Source organism: Poecilia reticulata, chromosome 11 (assembly GCF_904066995.2).
Source record: "Poecilia reticulata chromosome 11, P_reticulata-male-v2, whole genome shotgun sequence".
Taxonomy (NCBI): domain Eukaryota; kingdom Metazoa; phylum Chordata; class Actinopteri; order Cyprinodontiformes; family Poeciliidae; genus Poecilia; species Poecilia reticulata.
Genome location: NC_088840.1, coordinates 7046980 through 7069743, shown reverse-complemented (window position 1 = coordinate 7069743; position 22764 = coordinate 7046980). Strand labels below are relative to the sequence as shown.

Genomic DNA, 22764 nt, shown 5'->3' with positions numbered 1-22764 from the left:
TTTTCTATAAATTAGGGCTGTAAATGTTAACGCATGCCATTCATCTATAAAATGCTACGTTAATAACACACACTGCACATTAATCGCATTACCTATTTTGACCTAAGACTCTCTCCTGCGGAGGGTTACGTTTTTAGTTCACAGCAGCGCGTTACGCGGTTGTACTACGTTCAACAATGCAGAAACGCAAATGCGAGTCTAAAGATGAGCCAGGAGAGTCAAACTGATGAATGGGAAAGCTGCAAAATTATGTTTTAAGATAAACAATGATAAAACAAAATAAAAAAGCACCGCGGTTAGCGGTAAAACAAACCTCGACGTAGCCGTCCCGAGTTCGACTCCAGTCCTCTCTTAGCCCCCCTTCAGATTACTGTCACAGTACACTATTGCTAATTATTTAAAAACTTTAAAAAAACAGCGATTCACGTTTGGATAAAACCAAAGTACTTATTGCAACGGTGACGTATCCTTCCGCCGAAGCACCACCAGTTTATAGTTAAAGTCTCTAAATTATGTTTGAAACAAAATTACTCCTTTTAAATATTCCTGAATATGAAAACCTGAAATGTTTCAGAGAATAAAACATTTTTTAAACAATTTTAGAGTTCAAGACTGCATATTTAAGCATGATTAACCACAGCGCTAGTGTGATTAACGTGATTACATTACCGATTGACAGCACCACTATAAACACACACACAAAGAAGTAAACTTTTAATAAAAAACTTAATTCAAAGAAATCGTAAATTACAGGTCCTGAACAAGCAACAGTTTTGATTGTAACAAACAATACAGCAACATAATGTGGTCATATAAATACATATTTAATTATTTTATATACAGATAACACTGTAACACCCACTCCTCTCCACCCCCCAAAATTACATGCGATTGTTCCCCTGCAAGAAATAAATTCTAAGTTACTCCCTTAAAACTCTGAGTGAAAGCCAACAAAATTATCTCAGAAAAATAATGTTTTAAATAAACATGAACATAAAAAGTTTGATTATCTAGCATCAGTCTTTGGTTGTGATTTCCTGCGACTGGGTCGCCATGCGTGTAAAGAAGAAAAGAAATGTAGAACTAGAACAGAAACACGCTGTTCTACCTGATTTCATTGATGTTTCTCGGCGAGTTCACGGACGCTGGAACCCAAGAAGACGTCAAAATAGTTACCGAGGTCAGTTGGGGTTGACACTTTTGGGTCGTTGCGTCCACATCTCACTGGCCCACAAGTGGTTGTGGCGGAGCCAGCGGCGCGCGGAGGGAACGTCCAGCCTGAACAGCTGCTCCTGGGAGGAGTTGACCGCTGTGTAGCGGACGGTGAGTTTGGGCTGGGGAAGGCAAGCCGCGGAGAGAAGCCGGTTACCCGCCGAGATGTAGTCCCCCTCGCAGGTTTGAGTCCTGCAAGAGGCCATGCAGAGCACAGTGAGGTCACATTTAAAAATAAGACCCTTTCACATTCTGTCAACTCCAAATCAAAAACTTCAATGTATTTTATTGGTGATTCTTAGCGGTGCGCCGATTGCAGGTTTTTGGCCGACCAAGCACTTTCGTAAGACCCTGCAAAAACATCGATGTACCTTTTTAGAGTGATGCTGAGGGAAGAAGAGGCGGTGTCTGACAGAGGAAGAATGGCTGACGCATTGAAGGCAACAAACATCTCCAAGGCGAGAGCGAGCTCCACCTCTCCGAGCTGACAGGGTACGACCAGCGCCATCAAACCAGGGGCAGCCGATACGTCAGGGTAGTATCCCGCACTCAGAGAATCTGGGGGATTAATGCACACGCCCTGAGGTTTTAAACAGCTAATAATGAGATTTTTATGGGACGGTAATCCAGTGATATTTACGTTTGAAGACTTCCCGCGCCCGCAGCCACAGGTTTTGTCTGCCCAGTTTCTCGAGCAGCGTCTGCAGCATTGAGTGATCGACAGCCAGCTGTTTACTCAGCATGAAGTCCAGCAGGTCTGACGCTACAGGTAGAATCTGTCTCTCCACACACACTTGGAGGTGAGATGTAAACAGAGGACTGTACCTGTCGATGTCTATAAGGTCTGGAGGTAGAGGTGGAAAGGAAGTGTCTGAAAACATCAGTAAGATCAAATCCAAAGACTAGGAAATGTAAAAAAAAAAAACGCTCACACACACTCACCGATGCGTTCCTTAACTCCTGGCAGATTACAGAGAACCTCCAAGGTGTCTCGGTGAGAGGTTTTCCCAGCCAGACGCCTCAGCAGATTAGTCCTGCCCTCCAGATCAGTGGGCTCGCACGGCCACAAACCCGAACTCAGGAACCAGTTGTGTTCTGCAGGGACAAATTCCCGAACTTAACTACAAGAACATCTCAAATTAGAATGTCATGAAAAGGTTTCATTTATTAAAAGTAATTTCACTCAAATTGGGAACTCATGTTACACCAATGTAGTCCTTTTTGTCCAAGTACGACCCAGTCAAGTCTCTGGTTGCAATCGCCCAAACTCTTGAATGGACTTTGCTTTACAATCTGTTTTTCTAAACTTTCCATTAATATGCTAGAGCCTTTTTGTTGGCATAATAATATTCTGATAGTACTATAAGAAGCATAATTTTGCTTTTTTTTTTTTTTTTAAATCAGTTCTAAGTCATAATCAACCAAAATAAATGACTCAAATAAATCTGTGGGAAATTAATCTATTTTGAGCTTTACCTTTTGTATTGAATAAAATTAATTAGCTCTGATGATGTTTTAATTTGTTGAGCTGCATCTCACAGTACTAAATTTGCAACAAATTGAGGTCCCAACTAGGCCAGAAACGATTAATCGCAATTAATTGATTATTGAAATAATCTTCAACTAATTTTGTAATCAATTAATTGTTAACTGGAATATACAAAATTATTAAAAGGCCATTTGTTGAAACAAAACAATTAGTAATTAAGTCAAAACTGTACAAAAACTACATACACTTTGCATTCGAAAAAAACACAAAAAAAAACTTTGTAAATATCTTTTCCCCAGAACTGCAAGTGGCAAGGTTTTAGCTTTACCTTGTTCAAACCTTGTAAAAAAAAAAAAATAAGATTGACTATTAAGCACCTTTTGCTACCGAATTAATTGGTTAATCTAAAAACAGATTAGCCCCACATTGTGATAGCGTTAAGTATGTAGTTAGAAGCATTTCTTTAGCTGTAGGTTGGATCCTTTTCCACAAATGACTTAAGTGTAAACTAAAACATGCTGTGTTTTTGTACTTTAGGCAATACAATATTTATTTTCGGGGGTGGTTGAATTTTTTATGTATTTCTAGTATTGTGTAAAAAATGTTTATGTGGTTAAATAAAAATCTGACAAATGTGCTAATTTTTGAATCCAATTAATCGATTAATCAGCAGACTCGATTACTGAAACAATCGCTAGTTGCACCCCCAATGCTAACCTACTTTTCTTTTTATATTTAGCCAACTATAAACTGATTTGCCACAGAGGATCACCTTCAGTTATAATTGTCTGAGATCTGATGAGAGTCCGGACAGGCAGCGTTACCTCGGAGGGTGTTTAGCGCTCCCTCCACGCTCCCACTCAGGAGGAAGAGCTCCGTTGCCACAGTGATCAGGCAGCAGCGCGACGCTCCGTCTTCATTCCCAAATAAGCTCTTTAGCGTTGTGTAGTCAACTTTTAAGGCGGACATCACCTCCACCACTCTGCGGCCCTGCATGTGGACATCATTAACCGAACGAAAGAAAGCTGGAGAAACGCAGGAGAGAAACGGAGTGGCTTGTTACCTTAATCCAGTGGTGATTTTTGTGGTATCTCAACATCAAAGACACTCCGATTCGGCCCACAAAAGTCTTCACCAGGTTCTCCTCACTTTCGTTTTGGCGCACTGATAAAGAAAAAAAAAAAAAGAAAAAATTGCAATCATTACGGTGCCTAGAAAAATTCTCTATTTTCTGTCACAAACATTGGGATTATATGAATTATCCAACTGTAGCTGCGTTTCCATTGACTATATAACTACGCAATTTGGCATTCTGAAAATAAATTTGTTAAAAGGGAAACATGCCAATTTTGGGGGAAAAAAAACAAACAAAAAACAGTCTTTTCAAAACAAAAACATTTTGCCGATAGGATGAGGTGGTTTTCTGACTGTATTGCAATTGGTTTATTTTGCAGAACTGCAATGGAAACACATGGTCAACAACCGGATGTTGCCACTGGCATAAACCGTAAAGAAGAAGCCGACAGGAAGTAGTTGCAGTATCAAATTTTTTTTTTCATGGCTCATCGCGTGAACAAACTTATTCACACATGATTTTAATTGAGTTTCTTATCCAATGGAAACACCACACATTGCAAAAATTTGCGACATTAGTGGAACAGCGACAAAGTTCTGCACACATTTATGACGGAATTGAAGGCCGTGATGCAGAAGGACAAAACTTTCTATAACTAAAAAATAAAAATAAAAAGTGTACTGTGCATTTAAAAATAAAACAGAAGAGTATCAAGTCCTTAATACATATATAATTGAGAACGTTCACCTGTCTCAGCGAAAGCAGCGAAAGGCAGAGAGACCTTGTCTTTGCTCTCAGACAGAAGCGCTATAGCAATGCGACCGCTGATGCGCTCCACCTGGTTCTGGTGTTGGCTGAACTGGCAGACGGACCTGTACACCTCTCCCATCCGTTTCCAATCTTCCTGCTTGGCACAAAGCTGACAGAATGGATGATATGAATAAATTTGACAAGAAACAGTGTAATCCTTAGGGATAACCCAAAAATCAAACAGAACTAACCTCTATTTCAACAATCCCATGCACTAAATTCAGATACTCAGGACTCTGCGTGCAGGCAGGCGAGCTAAATGATTTAAATCACAATTTTTTTTTTTTACATTATTATGCAGACGTTTAGGAACTACAGCAGCTAAAACCATGAGTAAAACCTGAAGTGTTACTAACTTGTGTGAGTTGTGATGAGCCGCCTGCTGAAACATGGGGCTTTGCTTTACGTTGTCTATGCAGTCCAAGCTCAGCTCCAAACCGACGCCAGCCATCTGTTGTCAAACAAAACAACAACAGAAAAAATTCCCCCGTTCACATATAAAAAAAAAAATTAAAAAAAAAAAAAGACTCGACAGCAAACCCGAGGATGAACAAACTGAGACACCTTGAATGTGAGCTGCATCAGTTCGGGCACGAAGCTCATGAGATCCTTGTCCCTCACGTAGTTAAAGAGAGCCAGCAGGAACTCGTGGCCCGGCTGGAGGAGGACAGGAGAGGGTTAAATCGCGCGATGTTCCCCCCCGTCTCCTAGGCAACACGCTGGATTATGTTACATACGTGACTGCTGCACTGACCACTATGTTGTGGGCCAAGCTGACGCGGAGGACTGAAAAGACGTTGGACACCATGCCGGCTTTCAGCAGAGCCCAGAGGAGGGTGAGGAGGACCGGCATGGAGAAGTACGCCCCCGGTGGGCTGTTCTGGTAGTACCCGGTAAACACAGCGCCTGCAGGTGGAAAACAATATACATGCTTCTGAACTCCACTGAACCTTGCAGTAGTTATGAGAATTTTTTTTGTCTCATTATAAACATATTCAGTGTATTTTAATTTAGATTTTCTATAACAGATCCTTAGAAAGGAGTTGAAAACCAAAGCACAGTTTTCAGAACACTTTACAAATAAAACCTAAAGTTTGGGGAGGTGTGAACGTGCAATTGAATTCTGATGTGCATAAAAAAAAGAAAAAAGAAAAAAAGGGAATTCCTGTCCATCTAAAAAACTAAGTGTCCGTTCGACTGAAGTGAGCTCTGGCGAAGTTAAAAATTGTAGAAAAAAAACATCTCAAAACATAATGGAAATGATGCATTTAGGTGACATAAAAGTGTTTTGCATCTAGGTGAAAAGGTTCAGCTGTGTCTCATACATCACCTGCAGTATACCGACATTGTTTTTTTCTGCTTTTTATTCCATACAGCCCAAATTTGTTGGTATGTGAAGCTTCTCTGCAGCTACCAGGTTTGCATTTGTGCAAAAAAATTAATAAAAACAAAAACTTTCAATTCTCTGGTGATCAGTTGAACATGACAATGTGAGACATTCAATCTCAAAACAACTGTGTTGTTTTTCTAAATTAATGATGCCATCCTCTTCGTCCTGTCTGCTGAAAAATCTGATCTGAAAAATCTGATCTTCATGATTCTATTCGTTCAATTCTTTTTGATAAACCTCTGTTGCTTTTACTGAGATTAAGCTACACGGAAGTAGACCAAGTTTACTAACAAGATGTCTTCTGAAGACAATTTGGTGCTCTGGATTTTATTTAGGAGTATTGGACTCAATTAGTCGCTGCATTGTCTTGGTCTTGTTTTATTTTTAAATTTAGTTTTATTTAGGGGCTTCCAGGAGAAAAGAAAATCCTTTAGCAGAGCTCTTTAACAGCTGTTTGAGGAAAAGTGAAAACTCGTATTGAAAGGATACTGACCAGCTTTCTGGAGGCACGCTGGATTTTTGGCGAACTTCGTCACCGCTTCAACACAGAACTAGAAGAGGGAGGAAAAAAAAGAAACAAAACAGAAATCATTTACAGGTTCTGAAAATGTGCAACGACACCAACAGCACAGCAGAGGGTGATATACCTCCTGTGATCAACAAACATCTAAACAGGGATGCAAACCTAGCAGCCTTTAATTTAAACATGGAAAAAAAAAATTATGGTGAAATTAAATGATGGATTCCTTCTCAGATGAAGTAAAAAACGCTCTCTAGAGAGGTCCAGTGGATTCCTACTTTGGCACAAAGCGTCTGAGCTGAGAACGAAGGCGTTTCGCCGGGCGTACCTTCTCGTCCCCCTCCGCCGGCAGATGCTGGAAGCGACACATTTTGAAGCCACAGGACAGCGATTCACTGAAGTACTGTCTGCAGTACTGAGGATTAGAAGATTTGCTCCATTAAACAGAGGAGTCCATCACATTAGAGACAGCAAAACAGTCATTTAGTGAGCTGAATGAATTGCAATATTGTTGCCGCTTTTGGTTTTTTAAATGCATATTTTCCAGAAGCAGCCATTAGGTTTGAAGCATAAAAACGAAAATGTGCCAATTCATATCAGATCAAATTATGTTTTGTTGGTTGTATCAAAATGATGGCTTGTTGGATCATTTTAAACCAAATAAAGAAATGCATTGTTGTAGAATTTACTTATTTAAGAGTTAAAAATAGAGTTAAAGCAGCCTTTTTTTTTCAATATAGAAATACTTACTTCATTTGATTTCTGACGCCTAAAATCTGTCAGGTTAGTCGGGTTTTTCATACACTGTCCTATGGAAGGAGCAGAAGAGCCAGATATGAGGAGTTATTCACTTTAGGCAAAGCTGGACCTGTCCTTCCTATTAGCAGCTCAAATTAACACAAACACACACAAAAATACTTTAAATAAAAAGTCGTCGGTGAAAAAAAAAAAGATCACGTTTGATCTTATTCCCACTTACCTATTCTTGAGGTCACATGTGGATGGATGAGTCGACCAAAATTACTGAACAAACACACAGATTAGATTAACACTAATTTATCTGTATTGAAAAAGTTCAGCTTGTGAATTGTGTGAAGGAATACCTTTCCAGGGATCCATCCATTTTACTGTTGTTTCTATCAGATCGGCCCTGGTTGAAAACATGCAAATTAGATAAAATTCTACAGTGACAAAGTACTCATATCTATTTAAATGCGTCACATTAAAACATCAAAAACCTCAATTCATTTTTTCTTCTTTTTTTTTTTTTTTAAGGAATTTTATGGGGTAGCTGTACCAATCCAAACCTAAGCCACCAATCATTTGCACATCACAAATCTGACTTTTCTGGAAGAGTGGCAAGAAGGAAGCCACATGAAATCCTGCGTGAAGTTAGTCAGAAAAAAATATGGCAGACATGGAAGATGGTGATGTGGTTGGATGAGACCAAAAACTTAGTTTTCTATCCTAGCATGAAAAAAATAGTGTATGCATGGGCAAAAAAAACAAAAACAGGGATGCAGGTTTCGATCAATGGGAAGATGGATGGAGGACAAAAACAAAAAGTACTCTTCATTCATTCTGACCGTAATTTAGCTATTTTGTAAGGATAATTGGAAAAAATGTCAGTCAGTGGCTTTTTAAAGCTGGTCAAGACAAATTATTAACCCACAGGGATAAATATAAAAGAACATCAAGCTAACGTCAGTTATGCTGTCACATTCAAACATTACAATGTGACAAAATATTGGGGGGAAAAAATTAAAGGAATATAAATACTTTTTAAAATGCACAAAACCAGTAATTTTACATTGATTTAATACCGAGACATTTTGACCAAAAAACTGAACAGCAGTGATCCATTTCAATTCAGTTTAAACGGATTCAACAAGTCTTCGTAGTGAAATCTGCGTGATGAATCAATGATAAAATGTAAATTTATACTGATGTAAAGCATTATGCTCTTTATCTCTGCCGTCATGGAAAACATTTAACCACTGGGACGCTTTCTAAAACATTTCTGATGTTTTTCAATAAAATGCTCAAAATTAAAAACTCCTGAGAAATGAGGTGCTCTGTATGAGACACAATAAAGAGCAAGAGGACTCCCTCCAGTTACGTTACCAGATGTTCGCTTTGAGGGTATGGATTTAGATTTTTGGTAGTTATGTTGCTACACCGAGGTCTCCACGGTCTGCTTTCCATCTCCTCTGTAACATATTAGTTTGTTCATGAAATAGAGTAGAAAAACATTCAAAAATGCCCACAAAAAGCCTCATAAAACGTATCCAGAATTCCTACCTGCAATTTCAGTACAGTCGTCACGAAGATCGACTGCAACTGTTGTCACTCTGAAACACAAATATCTTTCATTTAGTACAGGGAGAAACCACAGGTAGCCTATGTGATGTAAGAAACACAGGAGTCCTTACTTTTGATCAAACACTGATGATCTAGTCGTCTTCGATGAAAGCTTTATTGCCGGGATTGGTTTCTTTTTAGGAGCCGCGGTGTCCCTGACGGGGCCCAGGTTCAGCAGGCTCTTCTCTGGCAGATTTTCAAACAGTTCTGGATCCTCCTGCACAACGTCAACGAGCAAGATATCTTGTTCATAAGCTGTGACCTCGTCCAAAACATCAGACTCCGGTTCTTTGGTCCCCTCCGCTTCTCTTTGGTCGTCTTCCGTGTTGTAAGAGCTCGACTCCTCTTCTGTAGAAGACCACTGCTCTTCTTCGTCTTCCTCTTCTGTATGTTCCTCACCATGGCTGCTGGGAGACGGGCTGCCTTCGGTCGGGACATTCGAGCCAACGGTCGCCTGTATTTTAGGACTCAAGGGAACTTGCTTGAAACTTCTTTTACCGTCCTCAACGTTTTTCTCCGTGTCATCTAAAGTTTCCTTTATATCCTCATCACCATGCACTTCAGTGTTGCTGGGAGAAGACAACGATTTGAAAGCGGTGATGTCAGACGGCGTACTGGGAGTTGTAGCGCCTTCCATTTCTTTGCTGGAGTGTTCAGAAGAAGTACTGGAGGTCTTCCAGTACTTCGAGCTAACGTCAGTGTTGCCATTAGCCACTTGCTCCAGGTAAAAATCTGTTGGTGTTTCATCTTTGTTCATAACCTCCTGATCATTATCTTCCAAACTTTCCAGGCTTTCGAATGAGGTACACCCTAAAATGCGCCTGTATGGAGAAGTGATGGGGGAGAGCTCTGGTGGAAGCAGAAACCCATCAGAGTCAAAGTCCACATAGTTTTGTCTTGGGACGTTGCACAAATGTTTTGGCTTGAACGGACTTGCGTCATATGGTTCCAGTTTGGGTGGGCTCTTCATTGGGAGACATTCATCGTTGTTGTTCTGGTCACAACTGAAGCCGATGGAGGATACAAGACTCTGGTAGGAGTTGTTTGGAAGTGTAAAGGATAAATGACCGCAGGTGGAGAGTTGGGGTTCCTCGACCGTTTTCCCCGGAGTGTTTTGGATTTTCCCCGATAGGAACATTGAAGGGAGCGGAGAAAACACTGTGGCAGAAAGGCCACATGATGATGGATCTGATGAATTAGACAAAGCAGAGGATGCTTCCCAGTCGCTCAGACTGAGCACCGAGTGGGTGGTAGTAGCACAGGTGGAGTCGTTTGTTTCAAGGCGGTTCAACAGAAAAGTTGATCCAGCTCCAACGTCTGGCTCCATGCCAAGCTGACCCGGACCTGAAGATGGAACGGAACGACAATGAAGAGGGGCTACAGATTTTTCAGACTGCACAGGTTGTTGCACTGTCCTCAGGTTTGTCATGTTCTGGTTTTCTCCTGTGGATGAACTAGGCAGGTTTGAATTCTTTGTCACAGAGTCAATGGGGCTCCTTTGTGATGAACCCGTCTCTGAACAGGATGTGGCAGAAGCACCAACTTTACACCTTGGCTGACTATTTGGAAAAGGCCAGGACTTGTAAGTTCGCGCACACGAACTACGTAGTTCCCTAGAATACGGCCTTACTCTCTGGCAAGTGAAAAACTCCGGTTCGTCCACATTCACCTCATCATTCTCACTGAACAGCAATGGTGACATTTGAAATGCATCATATTCGGTGGGACTGAAAATATTCTGATCAGGTCTACTGATTACTTTGTTTTCTTTCGAGGCCGTGCTACAAACTCTGCTGCACTCAACTCCATCCTCAAGCTTCATTCTTTTGTCTCTGTGAATCCCCAAAGCAATCGGGTCAGATTCAAGTTCAGCATTGTCCAGCTGATATTGGTCCAACACACAAGTCCTGATCTCGTCGTCTTCTGTGTGTTTGCTTTTTAAGAGAGGAGCAGGAGTAGTAGTGTCTACATCCGTCCAACCATTGTAGAAATGCTTTGAAGGCGTCTTTGAGACCTCCGATGCGGAGCCTTCTTCCGGGTGTTTGTGTTGTTCTGTCAGACTTTCAGCCTGACAGATGCTGTTTCCACTCTGCACACTGGGACTGCTGGTGCTATTTTTAGCCTCACCACCTTGCTCACTGTTATGCCCTATACAATTGGGCCAAATTTGAAACCCAGCCCTCATGTCCCGCTTGAAGCAACACATCTTCTTGTTCTTAAGATCGTCTGGTAAAATGTAACCACAATTGTGACTGCATATGTCGTATGTTGCTGCAATGTCGCAAAGTGTTACTTTGGGGTATTCATTAATCCACACTACGATCTTCTCCACAGTCTCAACGGCTCTTTTCCCACCGTAGATCTTAACCATAGTGGGAGACTGCCCGGACTCCGGGGTAGAGGTTTTAGGCTTTTGCTTACCCAAGGTCCTCTGCCGGGAGGAAATGTATTTACATTCCCCGCACACAATACAGAGGGAGGCTCCAACAGATCTTCTTAAGCACCCTTCTGAACCAGCAAGTTCAGAGAGGTTCAGGTGTGTATCCTGAACAAATTCTGAAAGTGAAAGATATCAAATAAAGCCAATGAGAAAGACCGTAATTATATGAACACCAAGACACTGATAACAACTAGGAACTAATCAGTTTAGTTAATTTCTTTCCCCTTTTTTGTGTTGCTATTTTAACCACAATTTCCACAATTCTCTACACTTTTTTGTCCCATTTTGTTAAATACCAACATTAAATATTTAGGCAATGGGATAATGAATAAAGTCTGGAAATAAAAAATATTTTTACACCCTTCAATCACACAGAAAAGCCTCAGGCTTTCTGGACAAAACTTCTTTGACAAAAGAAGGCAAGGTTTAAAAACCTAAAGTACACTTTACTGAAAGTCAGGCATTGTGGTATTATGTAGGGGTATCACTCTACCTGCGGTGAAGATGAATTGGTTGACTAATTAAAGAGGAAATTAATCAATTTCTTACAACTTCCCCTCAAATCAGAAGGTAAACTTGTCACATTTACAGATTTCAACTGGGCAATGATACCAAATGATTATCAAACAAGGTTTTTGGAAGTTGGTCTTAAAAATGTATGGACTGAATGAATGTAGGGACTGTGCCAAAGAAACAACCAATTTAATTCTATTACTGCTCCTAAAAAAAAAGTGGTCAAATATCCAGCTAGCCTAATGTCAGAACTTTACAATTTTCGCAATTATTAAGAGACACAAAATAAAACCCCGAAAATAAATTCATTTTACACTCATGCTAACAATGGGCGGATGTAAACGTCTGACCAGAACTGCAAATATACATCTGGGGCAACTTTCCCACTGCAGCTAAAAAGCACTACATGGTCCGTCCTCTAATGCTTTTCAATGGGAGCAGTGAGGAACGTATACAAGAGGAATACTAAGAATTAATTTCACTCTAAAAACTCAGAGAACCAATATTTAGCAAACTAACTGTTATGCTTAAGTTTTCAAATCGAAATCTCTCCCAACAGGAAGCGGATGTTATAGTAGAACATGGCAGCTTCCCGGTCATAAAACTTCTTGACTGCCACGACCATCGTGTTTATCAGATTTTATTTAGACACATATCTTAACATGATCCTTGACGTTTAGTACAATCACCTCCTGCATGGCATCTTCTAATATTTGTACGGCTGAAGATGTTGAAACTTTTCCCCCACTGTTAGCATTAGCATCTCACACGTTACATAAAAGCATGGATAAAACAGCTGGTTAAATCTAACTGACTGATAAAATGTTAAATGCGTTGTGCAATTCGATAAAAACACCTCAATGGAGCTAGCTAACGCTAGACCTACGGTTCTCCTTACTTGCTGGGCTGCTCGGTTCTGACGGTGTTCCTGCAGACATTTGTCCCCCGACAGCAGCAGCGGAACCCGGATTGCCTCCCGCGGCCTCGGCCTTCCCTGAGACCTGTCCTTCCCTGCCTTCAACGCTGCCAAACATGTCTCTATCCCCCCCTGCGGTGAAACTGTGCCCTTCATGACAGATAAAATCACCCAAATCCTGTCCTCCCGTTGCCTTACAGGCAGCCAGTTTTAGCGGAGAGGGCATTTTGGTTGTTTTCAGGTTGTGGTCGACTTCAGCACAGCTATACTCGGCTGTCCGAGTCGGCGCAAACGCACCACATCAACCTAACCCTGCAGACCCTCGTCTCTTGCCCCAGTCTGTTTCTACTGTTGAGTTTTCTTATCTTCATACTTGCCTTTAGTGTTTGGCCCGCTCCGTTTATACTCCAGGTTGTCCCCTGTACATGACTGAAGGTCGTTTCTCCACTTGGCTTTCTGTGTAACAGCGTAGTTCCCCTTCAGTTTTCCTTTAAGGTTATCCTTGACAGTATCGTTTTGTTTCTCCAAGCTCTTTGGTTCTGGGACAGTTTGGCTCGATTCGTTTCGGTCCCCAGAGACAGAAGCGGTCTCTTCCACTGACAAAGGCTTTGAAAGTACATTTTGATGTCGTTTTGATGGGTCATGTGAAATGTCAATGGCTGCCTTCGGGGTTTTTCGCCTCCGTGGAGCTAGTTTGAGACCAACGACGTCTTTTAGGGCGAGTCGGTTCAGTTTCACCCTGTTAGAAGAAGACGGAAACATGCTAACCAATAAAACCGCGACTAAATGCACGTTTTTTAAAAACGTGTTCAATAAAAAGTAGTTTATAATAAATGCTTGTTTTGGTCCTACTCCAATATTGTCTCTTGTCATGGAAGTTCGTACCTTACGCAGTCTGAATTAATCAAGGTGAGCCAAGATGCATCGCCCAACCACACTGCGCATGCGTAACAAGTCTCGTTGGAAGTATGACAAAACAAAGCCTCGCCGTTTTCTGACCTGCCTGCCTGTCCAGGCTGAAATTATTCCTGTACTAGGCTCTTACAATCTTAAGCTTCTTTATTGCATATTTTTGCTTTAGAATATATTTATTGGGGAATTAAATTTTTTTTATTTTTATTAATGGTCTTATGAGAGCTTTTATCAAACAAGGCCCTCCAGTCAATACATAATTTGTTAAAATACTTAATCGCGTATTAAGGTAATATTGAAAAAAAAATACTACACAGAATAAATACCCTTAGACATTCCAGTAATTTCATACACGTTTAAACGTAAAAATGAGAAAATTTACACATATGTTAAAGCTGTATGTGAATATTTATGTATCCCTCAATTACTTTTGATACACAGATTGAGTTTATATAACAGACCAAAACAGTCATTTATAAATTAAATGGCACAAAAATCCAATTTCAAATTCAAGCAGCACCATTATTTGTTGGTGTCTTTAGCCACCAACAAATGGTGGCTAAAGACACAGGAACAACATGGAGGTTTGGCATTTCATTCAGCCACAATTGTAGTTTGACTTTCTTTCTACAAAAAGAATCCATCACAGGCATTTAATATCAGCCATGGGTCCATTTGTGTCCACCTTTGACAACTGATGATTTAAACTAATTTGCTGTCATCTGCTAATAGTCTACTGGAAGGAAATGTGATTATATGAGAAAGGAAAACCCTGAGTTATTGTGGTGTCATGTCATTAGAGGTACCTGTCATTTTTCAAAAATAGTCAATTGGTCCAAATGGGATCAGAACTAAAAAAAATAGGTTGTTTTACAAAGTTTGCAGCAAATAACATTCACTTATAGTAGGTAAGACATGAGTTCAGAGCATTTTATGGTTATTTATTGCCACAATTCCTCAAAATACGTCACTACAAATAAAAGTAAGCCGAGAAATGGTTTGTACAAAAAGTACAAAGGAATAAACTTGTAAAGGACTGAACCGACCCAGAACGAAAAAACATTCAGTACTTTCAATTTGGTGTAATTAATATAAATTCTTCATCATTTATAAGTACTTAAACACACACAAATTTTGAAATACATATTTATTCATTTACTTTGAATATTTTTACTTTGCTACCCAGATAGAGGGATTAAAATTTTAAGATGAGTAGGAATAAAAAAAAAAAGTTAAAATAAGAAGGAATCAACTTGAGTAGAGAAGAAAGCAGCAGCGACTTTGGATGATGTATAAAAGGAGAAAGCGAGAGATTAATGGGGCGCGAGGGGCGAGGGTTAGACCCTGGTGTTGGGAAGTAGCCGGTCCCTGGACTACGGCGGCCTGATTCACAACACCAGCTGTCCCGCCCCACCGAGTCTGCAGATGGCGCTCTGATGGTGGGAGAGTCTCTCCACTGGGAGGCAGGCAAGTGGTTCCACCTCGCTGCATCCCGCCCCCCCTGGGGGTATGGAGTCAGCTCTGCCTCTTCATCTCGCTGCTATCTTCGCTTCATCTGTGGCAGCTGTGAGAAAAAAAAAAAAAAAGAACATGCAAATGAGAATCTGAGGAAATCATTCAAGGTGAGCAGAAACAGGCAGACGTGAAGGAACTTTCTGCTTCCTCCTGTGATGTACACATCAACAATCCAGACATGAGACGTTCTGGGAGTTCGTGCCCTACCTCTCCACACCTGCCAGGCGTTGGACCACCCACAGCCCCCCGCTTCAGTTAGAACATAATAAAAAAATAAGAAAAAGTCTCTATGTAAATTTCATAATCACACCAGGGCAATGAGGAATGTGTGTGTGTATGTACAGTGAAGAGGGATATAAGCTTTTACTTAGCATATGAAATGAGTTGGGATTAGAATGAGATAAAGAGCGCGGTGAAGAGCAGAGGGAGCGCTACGAGAGGAGAGCGGTCACTCATAATTTTGCTTCTCTGAAGCTCTTTAAATCTTCCTGACTGCTCTCTCAGAGCCGCACACGAGGCTCAACTGAGCGATAAAAGAGCAGCAGCAGATTCGCCAATTATTCCGTACTTCACATTGAAATGTAGACTTTATCAGCATGATAGAAACGGGATTTACGAGCAAGAGAGGGAGGGAGGGGGCAAAAAAACAACAAAAAAACCTATAAATGTGATGAACCAACCCCAGAAATCATTAAACATTCTCATTTTAGCTGCTTAACTGGGCCTAATTTCCAAAATAAGCAAATATTTATTCTTGTTCTGGGGCAGACCGACAGAGACATATCGATCAATGGCTATTAAACATAAACAGGGACTACTGGGTCCACCGGTTCGGAGTTCTGCTGACTTTTATGCCCTTTACAGTGTGCTTACGTTGCTGGATTCCTGGCTTTTTAAAGACGGTGTCAAGGCTGAAAAGCCACAGAATGAACAGGCTGCAATACTTTGGCGGCAGGAAGATAAAGAAAAGAAATTAGATAGTTCAGGGGGCTTGAATTGAGGTAATTATTTTACCTACTGGAGGCAACTCCCTTGACGTCTTCATTTAATATAAATCCTGATTAGCTGGTCGTGGTTCTTGAAGCTAACAGCTAGCCCAAGACCCAAGGGGACCAAGACCCAAGACCAAGACCCAAGCGGATTTGCACAGTCTGAAAACTCCAATCTGAGAAACTTTATTGCAGATTATGAAAAATTTTTTTTTATAAACCTTCAAACTCTCACGATTGCCTACAGTTGTTTACATGGGAAGGGAAGGTAAGCAGATTACAGTAATCTTCCTGTGTTAAACAGATCATTTAAATTATTTCCATTGATGGTAACTGCTTAATATAAAAGTAGCCATCAATACAATTGTGTTTGCTGTATTATTTTTGTCTTACTTTCTCATCTTACAGTTAATCTGACCAGAAAAGCTCTTGTTGTGTTTCACGCAGGAAGATTACTGGTGGTGCACTTCCTCCAACTTCAATTTCCTATTTCTAACAACCTAATTAGTGACTCCTCACCAAAATGCAAACAAGACAATTAAAGGGAAAGTGTGGATTTTTCGGGTGTTGCTCTGCAAACACGATTCAATAGCGCATTGAGTTTACAAAAAATTCAAGAATCATCTAGTCAAACAGCTGAGTTAGTCCAAACTCAGTTATCTTAAAATGTCCTTGGATATAAGGCTATATTAGTGGATTTTCATAGTCTACACACTCTGAAAATATGCAAAACCAAGTGAGGCTGACGCTCTTCAGTAAGCTACAACTTGTCAGTTTTCTTATAAAGTGAAATAAATTCCTCAAATTTTCAAAAAGCTGTATTTTACCCAACTTCATAGAGGGAACATTTCTGGGCTTTTCCAGGTTTCTCATTTTGTTAGAAAATGATTTAACTAATCTGACACCAAGCCAGTCAGAACACAGCAGTCTGAGCTACGGCTACTGTAGCAAGGTAACAAACTGTTTAACTGAGAAGAAGGGCGACAAAAAAAACCCTTCATATCTGGACATTTACCATCTTATGCTATGGCTATAAGCCTGAGTTTGAGATAGCTAAAATTAGCTCAAACGAGGGCCTGTTTCCCCAGCTGTAAGCCTCTCGCTGCTCTGATGATTTGTACAAATAAACTTGCCTTGCTCACTTTTCAACAAAATCCCTCCATCTGCCTACGATGGATGGGGGGAACAATACCAAAAATAACTTCACAGAAACTCACTGTTCCTTTATAGGTTTGTAAATAGTCATTCACATCAAGCACTCCGACTTTTTTCTAGGCTGGACTTGGTTTAAAGATGGTGGAAGTCCGCTTTGGATTCGACTGTTCTCAAACTAGCAGTTAGCTTCTGCCTCCACAACCAGCTATGCTAATTAAGGATGAGAGTTGTGTACAGCAGATAAGAGATTAACCTTTTAACCTTTCTACCAGAATTTTCTGTCCATTTAAGTGTTTCAATGAACAATAAGAAATGAGATGGAGAGTAAAAATGTGTAAAATGTATGTTTAGGAACATGGAGCAGAGCAGTTCTACGTCTCACTCATTTCTTCATGCGTGGTGGTCTTCTGATGAAAGCCCCTGTGTGGAAATCTTATGGGTTTTACAAAAAAAATAAAAAAATTACACCTTAGCATAAAAGTACAATTGCCCTTTCAGCAGATAATTTAAAATTTGCAGCTAGAAATGCCACCACTGACCAGCCAGTGTTAGCTTAGGCATGCTGCTTTTGTGTGCATGTGTCCGCGATCATTTTATGCAAATCGATCGAGGATGTGTGCAACGCGCTCCGAGCGGTACAAGACGTTGCATTAGTGTTTTTCATCTGCGTTAATTAAAAACGCCTCACTTTTATTTGATTTCTTTAATTGTTAACAAGGGAAGAAAGGCGTGTTTGTGTGGTTGATGAAAAACTACGGTGATTTAAAAAAAAAAAAAAAAAAAAAAAAAAAAAAAGATACCAGTTGACACAAAAACTGGGAACGAATCAACGGCAAAGCAGTACTTGAAGAGATAGGCGTCTAAATTCACGTGTGCCTTTGTCTCGTGCTGGACTGGTGTGAAGCTGACGGGGAACGGGAGCAGCAGCTGAATTCCTTTAAATAGCCTCGCCTGCCTCATCATATGGTTGCTATGGCAGCCAGCACCTCATTTCAAGATAACGTCCACATGCTCAGAGAGAGAGAAAGAGAGAGAAAGAGACCCCCTCCACCTGAAAGCTATAGATCTACACTGCTGCTGGGTGGAAAAAAGAGAAAGGAGAAAAAAAAAAAAAAGGTTTTCTGAAGAGATGCAGCCGCTTAAACGGCACATATGAATTCAGCACATGAGCGTTGGCATATGCTGTGTGTGAAAAATCAATATTGGAGCGATGCATGATCAATCTCTTTCTTTTAAGGATTCAAAAAAAAATAAAAAATAGTGCCGGGATTTAAATAAAGACGCTTTTTGTGGCGGTTAGAGAGGGAAATAGAAAAATGTCAAGGAGGTAGGATGGGAATTTGACTGGAAAGAGAGAAAAATAAATCACATTTAAGGGGAACCAGATGACTGAACAGCTGGTACAAGAAACGGGGCAACACTGGGAGAAATGAGGAGTGTAAAACATGATGAGCGTCGCTCTTATCAGGACTTATTTTTCCACTTCATTTTCCCGTTTAAAAAAAAAAAAAAATCTAATCACAGGGGGTTCCACCTTTTCAATGATACCCCACTTTTATTTATTTTTAATTTTTTTTTTATCACAGCAGCACTTTTAAAACCACCTCTATCGCTTTTCATCCCTTCATCCCTGCCATTCCCAACCCCCACCCTTTGTCTGGCTTCCCAGCCTCTCTTTTCAGTTTTATCCGACCTCTCAATGAGCCATAAGTTTAGCTGAGGGTCAAACAGGACACAACCACTGCAGGATGGCAAGACGTCTCCAGCGGACTTCACCTGAATTGAAGTTCCTACTCTGGTAACTTCGCAGACGTTTCATCTGGAAAGTCAGAGGATGGGAGCAGATTCTCATATTGACTGCATCAAAAATCAAAAATTAATGAGCTTTTGAATTTTACTAAATTAAAGACAGTGGAAACTTTCCCACCAATGTTTGTATATTGACAATATAAATCACTGCTTGGTGATATAATGTGGATTTCTGCTGCAGGATTTCACTACTTATGTTTTTAAGAGAAGAAAGCTGCTTTTTCTTTTTTGCTAGTTTGCTTAATTCAGGTTGATGACATCACAAGAGGTAGAAGAACCAAACTAATTCAAAAGATAGTTCCTGAAATATTCCTACAGAACACAAGTGGACACCTTTCAATGTGAACAGAAATACGAGCATGAAGAGAAAATAAGTTACGTTTTATGGACGGTTTATCAATTCGATAACGCCTCCTGTGATGTCACCAGATGACAGCTCGTCTTCACTAAATAAAACAAAATGGCAAAAACTAATACAAAGGCAGATCAGTTCTTCTTGGATGATTTGAACAAAAAAGTAAAATAGCTGAAATACAGAATGCGAAATTAATAGTAAGATTTTTTTGAAAATCAATACATGTCATTTAATATTTTCATTAATTAGCCAGCAATTTGTATTGATAGTTTTGATCTAGATGGAATCCAGGTCAAATTGATATTTTATTTTTTTCAGATCTGTTGGAGTGAAACCCTTTGCGGAAAAAAACAACTCAAAACTTAAGATAGATTAATGAATGCTTCCACACAAAACTGCAGTGCATTTGTATTTGTTATTTTTCAGGAATTGTTATTTTTGATGTTTTATAAACTTCCAAACTGTATCCAGCCGCTGATGTTGAGCGTTTTTGTTTTTTTTCTTTTCTGTAGCCAACAGAGTCTGCTGAGGAGGAAGCAGAAGAAGTCGATAAAAATGGCACCCTCAATTTCCTCTTAAAACACAGAGGCATGCTGATTGCGTTTGAGCAAGATGGGCGCGTCTCAGCGTCTCCTAATGCGTCTGTAAATCGAGTTGGAAGATGACGACGCCTGGTGTCTGTGCTGTGGGATGGGAGTCAGGAAGGCAGAAAGAGATGGAAGACGCACCGCCCTGTCCACGCTACAGACCTCAGCCTGGGTCAAACCTTTGCAGTCAGCCACAAAATAATAAGAATAATAACCGTAATTCCGTTAATTTTTGGACACTTTTTACCTCTATACACAGACGCCATCTCCTTTCTTTCCCCCTGCAGGTTTACGTATAAATCAGATAACCGATTGTGTTTATGCAAATAACCTGCCTTCTGAACGTCTGCGGTTTATTTTGGGCTTAAATATTATCTCTGGAAACATACTGAGGGGCTGCGAGGTGCTATTGAGTGCATAAATAGAAGCGACTGTGTCCATTATTAAGGAGATGCTGTGGTCAGGTCTGAGAGCAGCAGCGATAAAGATGTTGGCTGAGCATTTGCCAAGCATCCATTTCCTTTTTACACTGCTCTGAAAGGCCTTTTTTTTTCTCCCCTCCCAATCACTGGTATACACTCGCAGACACACACCAGGAGTGATGTACTCATGTTTCCTTTCTACTCTGGAGTGCACATCCATTTGATTCCAATTTAATTGGTTAAGAAAACTGGATTAGTCCTTTACCCTGACATTTCTGACTGAGTCGTCTCCCCCCCCTCTTTTTTTCCCCTTAAACTGTTGTTGGTATGACACTAAATACCAGGAGTTTATGTAAATGAAACCATCTGGTTGCGCAAAATTAATTCCTTTTTGATTATTATCCGACAGTAAAACCAAGAAAACAGACACGTCAGTGTTTTCTTAAATGCAGCTGCTGCTACCAAGTTATCTTTTTTTAAACGGTTTGCATCGAGTTGCCCTGAACTGCTGTATTCACACGGATGAAGTTAATGACTCCATTATGCTGGAATAGTTTTGACATTAAAAGAGACAATTATCCACACACCGAGGTATCTCACAGTCACTTACATGCCACCTCACGCTGCAACACACACGTTAATGCACACATCCAGGGGCACGCCCTGCTGCCTGCGATCGTGCAGCTCAGTGTTCCTCGTTGCCACGTTGACTCGGTCTGACCGCACCGCTGCTCGACAAATACATTAGGCATAGAGGATGAGATTTTTTTTTTTCCTGTATGTATAACCATGGAGCTCATACACACTTTGTGCACACACATCGTCTCCATTACACGGCGACACACGAGCCCCACGCCCACTCAGATGCGATAAGGCCTGAGCACTGGTACTCATTTAGTTCAGCTTTGTCTTTTTTATTTTTTTTTTAACAGTGCGTCCCAGATGAACTGCAGAGGGGGAAAAAAAAATGGGCAAAGCGCTCGCGGTGTTTAAGTTATTAGCAGAGCGGCACGGCTTTAACTTAATCCAGTGATGCTTCATAATCTGCGCTCGGCGAACGTGTGTATAGGCTAATGGGAACGGTGGGAAGAGCGGGTGTGGAAATGGGAGAATCTTCCTTATCGTGCGTGAAAGTGTCACAATACATTTGAGAAGATGGCCACCTTTGAATGCATCGCATTAGACAACTGACATGAGGAAATGGACGTGGAATAATTTACTTGGAATTTGGGTTGAATTGGTCCACGTCCTGCGTCACCATTCATCCAGCTTACAGTTCATGAGATGCTAGAGAAAAGAAACGTGGCAGCCCCTCCCCCACATGTTGCTGCGCACTTCCAGTTAGCTGGCTGAAAGATTAATCACACTTTGCCCTCACTTATAGGCTAATGCTAGCTTTGAGCTACTCTAAAGAGCAGCGTTGCCAAAAAGTGAACAAAAATAAAATATTTAAAAAGTGATATTGATAACATTACTAGATCGATAATATGTTTTATAACTAACTTTGTGTTCCATCATTTCAACCCAGTAACACTTTTTTTTGCTTCAGGTCTGTAAAAACCATGAAATGCTGCTATTTTTACTCAAGGTTATCAAACAGAGAAATCAGCAAGAGTAAAAGCATGAAAGGATTACAGAATAAATTATCTGAAAGTGAATATCCTATAAAACTTTAAAGGAACATACAGGAAACGGCACATCGTCACACTTGACTGAACAATTTCTTTTTTAAAACGAGGCTTCTTTTTCCTTTTTTTCTTCTTGCTGTAATCTTTTTTCATTTCCTGGCTTTAAGTTTAAATGCAGATCTATAAATTTACAAGTTGCAGCCAGATGCTTGCAGATGGTTCTGGCACTGAGGCGTGCCAAACGAGCACTAACCCTGATGACTCCTGCAGGTTGCCAGTTCCGACCGTTGCTGGCCTCGCTTCGCCGCGGCGGATGGAGGGATGGGTTGGTAGATTGCGGGATAGCTGGTTGGGTGGATGGTCGGGTGCTTGGCTGGTGGGGCACAGAGAGCTGTAAGGAAACAACAAGGTCAGCGGTTTGGAAGAACGCATTCGGCATGCGACAATGTTGGGCATGGGAAATTAAAAAAATAAAATAAAATAAAAAAATAAAAAGAACACGCTGGCGTTCCCGAAAGATGCAAAACTGAAAAGTAGCGCCGCCTTTTAAAAGCAGAGTTTTATTAGAAAGAGTAAAAAGAAGTATAATCCCCAACTCTACCCAACTGTTACAGTAAGGCAGTTTGACATAATACCTCCTACAGTCTAGGTATACCGAGGAGGGTA

General features: G+C 40.6%; 1 protein-coding gene across 1 annotated transcript; it reads right to left on the bottom strand.

Moving 5' to 3' along the window:
* Positions 1 to 697: 697 nt before the first annotated feature.
* topaz1 (testis and ovary specific TOPAZ 1) lies at positions 698 to 13748 on the bottom strand. Its single transcript, XM_081612673.1, has 21 exons — positions 13612 to 13748; positions 13104 to 13465; positions 8929 to 11413; positions 8798 to 8847; positions 8621 to 8706; positions 7600 to 7646; positions 7476 to 7519; positions 7247 to 7305; positions 6825 to 6911; positions 6470 to 6527; positions 5341 to 5492; positions 5151 to 5243; positions 4943 to 5037; positions 4778 to 4841; positions 4524 to 4695; positions 3765 to 3865; positions 3526 to 3691; positions 2155 to 2307; positions 1853 to 2083; positions 1584 to 1770; positions 698 to 1404 (listed from the first exon to the last, which is right to left on the bottom strand). The coding sequence occupies exons 3-21, from the start codon at positions 11226 to 11228 to the stop codon at positions 1182 to 1184; spliced, it is 4368 nt and encodes a 1455-aa protein (XP_081468799.1). The 5' UTR covers positions 11229 to 11413; positions 13104 to 13465; positions 13612 to 13748; the 3' UTR covers positions 698 to 1181.
* Between the last annotated feature and the right edge of the window lie 9016 nt (positions 13749 to 22764).